Source organism: Peromyscus maniculatus, chromosome 16 (genome assembly GCF_049852395.1).
Source record: "Peromyscus maniculatus bairdii isolate BWxNUB_F1_BW_parent chromosome 16, HU_Pman_BW_mat_3.1, whole genome shotgun sequence".
Lineage (NCBI taxonomy): Eukaryota > Metazoa > Chordata > Mammalia > Rodentia > Cricetidae > Peromyscus > Peromyscus maniculatus.
Window position 1 is genome coordinate 26,194,627 of NC_134867.1, and position 3,635 is coordinate 26,198,261.

Sequence of the window (3,635 nt, forward strand, 5' to 3'; positions counted from 1 at the left end):
CTCTGCCTCCCGAGTGCTGGGATTAAAGGCGTGCGCCACCACCGCCCGTCTTATGACTTCAATTTTTAAATCATTTTTTTTCTCAGTTATCTTTTCAGAGTATGATGAGTCCCAACTGCCTAGTTTATATGAGCTGTCAATTTTCCATTGGCCAACATGACACTTTCTCAAATAATAAAGTCACTTATACTGCAATATACACTGGGAAACTTCTAGTAAATTTCCAGCATTGAAAATAGAATGACAGTCTCAGCTTCCCCCTGAACACTTGAAAGAAGTTGCCAGAAAGAGCCTCTGAGGTCTGTATGCTGAACACTGGATCATCACATAGTGTGTGCGTTTGCCAGATAACCACATAGCAGCAAACTGTCTGTGAAGGAAAAGCACCATGTTGGCCCATAAGAAAACTATGCATATCCAACTCCCTAGTCTAGTTCTCTGAAAATGAGTTTAGCTGATATGCCGTAGAATGTTGGTAATAAGCTAGTGGACAAATTTTCCCCTAATTCTCATCTGGAATGCATTTCATTTCTGTACTAAGTTTCTATGGTCTTAGAGCTTTTGTTGTTTTATTCACAGCTATGGTGGAAAAAAAAAAGAACAGTTAATGCACAGCACGTGCATTATCAAGTCAAGGACAGGTGATTGGCAGATAATATTTGAAATATTATTACTTATATAGCATTCTTTACAGGAGTAAACTAACTTGTCTAAGCAGGCCATGATACTATTGTTTTGTTTGGGATTCTTGGCTATAATATTATGGATAGAATTTTATTTTCATACAAATTTTGGAAATAGTATCAGCAAATAAATACACTTCCAGTAACATTTATTAGTAATTAAAGTAAAATTAATTAGTAATTAAAGTAAAATTATCATACTGCGGGTGCTGTCCTAAGTCCTTAATTCATATAAATATTTCCTAGTTGCAATGACCAGAGAAGATGTTAGGTAACTTGCTAGAAGTCACATAGCTAGCTGGGAGCAGAGTTAGAACTGATAGTGAACAGAGTAAGGGCCCAGCTCATGTGGTGTCGTGTTCAATGAGAAAATCAGACAGGTTGCTTTCTAGGCTTAATAAAGGAATGTGAGAGCATAGCACAAATTACATTAGAAATCCCAGGTTTTCATTAGGGTAAACCATTCTGTCATCATAACACAATATACACATGTATGTATGTGATGTGTGTGTGTATGTGTACATACACAGAGACGCACATATACATATATATCATGTCTCTTTTGCCAATGTGTCCCTCCTAAGAGTTGAGTACAATATACCTTCTCAGAGCTCTGTTCAGGACAAGAAAGTTCATGCGCTTTTTTTTTTTTCTTAAATGGCAAAAAGCCCAGACTTTTCTGTTTCTGTTCCACAGTAAACATCTGTCTCTCCCATCACCCAGGCCATGATTCATTTGTTAGGGGCTTAGTGGGCACATTTTGGCCAGCAGCCTGCCATGTGCCCATGCCGGCCCTTGAGTGAGTTCTGTACCGAGGAGGTGTCTCTTTTTGACCATACAAGAGCATGTGCGTGGGCTTTCCAACCAGACACAGTTTAGCAATAAGATAGGTATGCAGCCTAGGAAGGGCCCAAGGAGGCACCTTGCCCAGGAATTACCAGTGGAGCCACTCTTAGCAGTGAGCTTGTGGGCTGTGACCCACTGTGGCAGGAACAGGACATGACTGCTTTATGGAGCCTCTACCTCTTGGGTAAGACATAGAGGTAACTGCTTCCTGTTCCCACGTGTGTGTGTGTGTGTGTGTGTGTGTGTGTGTGTGTGTGTGTGTGTGTGTGTGTGTAACACATGAGTTTCAAGCCCAAGACCGCAGCACCACAGGACAACAGCATGCTTCCCTTGTTAAGTAATGAACCATTAATGGCCTTTCGAGCCATGCTGCCTCATTATTTCCATCATTTCTATCTGTCACTGCTGCTCCCATGATCTGCTTTACCACATTTCTTGGAACTTGAGCTCTTGCCTCCAAGGGAATCACGGTACAAAACAACAACCACATAAACCTGAGGAATAGTGAGATTGTTTATGGAAAGGAAGTGAGCACACAGTAAAAGAAGGGCCAATTAAGGCCACGTCTTCTTTCATCTCTCCGTTCCATCCACTTTTTCAATGATTATGATGCAAGGCACAGTCTCAAGGATATTGGGCATGAGAATAACTTTGAGGTACAAAGCACTCTGAGAGGCAAGTGAGTGTACATTAGAACAGGGACTTAGAATGACCTACCAAAGACTTGCTAGTGGTCATCATTTGTGTGAGACAGAAACAAATATAAAGAAGAAATTCCCACCTAGACTACCTGTGAAAAATTTTATTAACAGTCTCATGGCTAGGAAAAGAGAAGTGAATATATATATTTAGTTCAATTGTAACAACCACAGTTTAGCTTAATTACAAGCAGTGGGTTTTCGACAGGGAGAGGCTACAGGGTGAAATATTTTTTGACAAATAATTTGTTTTATATTTTTTTTTGAAGGTTCTACATTTTATTACTGGACAAACTACTCCCCCAACTTAAAACACGACCCAGTCTTCAGGTTAAAATGTTGAACTCCATTGACGTGGTAGGATTGCTTGATGACCCACAATTCAGTATAAACTGTCTTGCCACTGCGTGACTCCTTACAGACCCAGCTTTGTTCTCCTCCAGTGTCTTCTCTTGGAGTTGTACCTTATTTTGTTACCAGTTTTCATCCGAATCCACTGAGGAATAGGACGATTTTGCTTTTGTTTCTTGGCCAGGAATCGCTTGATTCTGAAAGTCTTGTGAGAAGACATGGTGAGAGCCAAGGCAGGAGCCCACCGCACGACGGAGGAGGAAAGGAGAAGAGAATTTGTTTTATATTTTAAGAGGTAGACCATTTATAAGAGACTCTGAGGGCTGTGCACAACTACATGGAATCATGTTCTTTACCCTTCATAGGACATAAATCATTGCAGAACTGTCTCTGTAACTCTGTATGTGTGTAGAATATCAGTGAGTTATGTAATGGTGCGCTGGGTATGCAGTAAATGTTCTCTCTTTGCACTTAAAAACTCAAGATATATTTGCAGCCGGGATCTTGCTTCTTGTTACAGATTTAAAGTAGTTTTCTTATGAATATTTAGGATGGATTTTTTTAAAAAATTATGTTTATTCTTTGGCAATTATATGTGTGTGTGACTGCTTTTGATCGTTTTCACTCCCATTTCCCTCTCTTATCCCTCTCTCTCTCTTTTGTTGAAACCCTTCTTCCTACGATATCTTCCTACTTTCATTTTTTAAAAAGATTTTATTTTATATTTAATTATGCATACGTGTGTATCTGTATGGGATTTGTGCAAATGAATGCAGTACCTGCAGAGGCCAAAAGAGGGAGTCAGATTCCCCTGGAGCATGCATTACAGACAGTTGTGAGAGGCCAGGTGTGGTTGATTGGAACTAAATTTGGGTCCTCTGCAAGAGCCTTTAACCTCTGAGCCATCTCTCTAGTCCCTCATGTCTTTGTATGTGTGTGTGACTCACTGAATTTAATTAGAATCATGTGCTTGAACATGGCTAGAGGATAATTTACTGGAGCACGGGTAACTTTTTAGTAACCACACCACTGATACAAATGACAGCCTCTCCAGCAG

At 40.1% G+C, this 3,635-nt stretch overlaps 1 protein-coding gene across 1 annotated transcript; it reads right to left on the bottom strand.

Moving 5' to 3' along the window:
• Positions 1–2,472: 2,472 nt before the first annotated feature.
• Positions 2,473–2,858, bottom strand: LOC143268869 (large ribosomal subunit protein eL39). Its single transcript, XM_076552497.1, has one exon. It carries the CDS (start codon positions 2,796–2,798, stop codon positions 2,643–2,645), a length of 156 nt encoding a protein of 51 aa, XP_076408612.1. The 5' UTR covers positions 2,799–2,858; the 3' UTR covers positions 2,473–2,642.
• Positions 2,859–3,635: the final 777 nt, after the last annotated feature.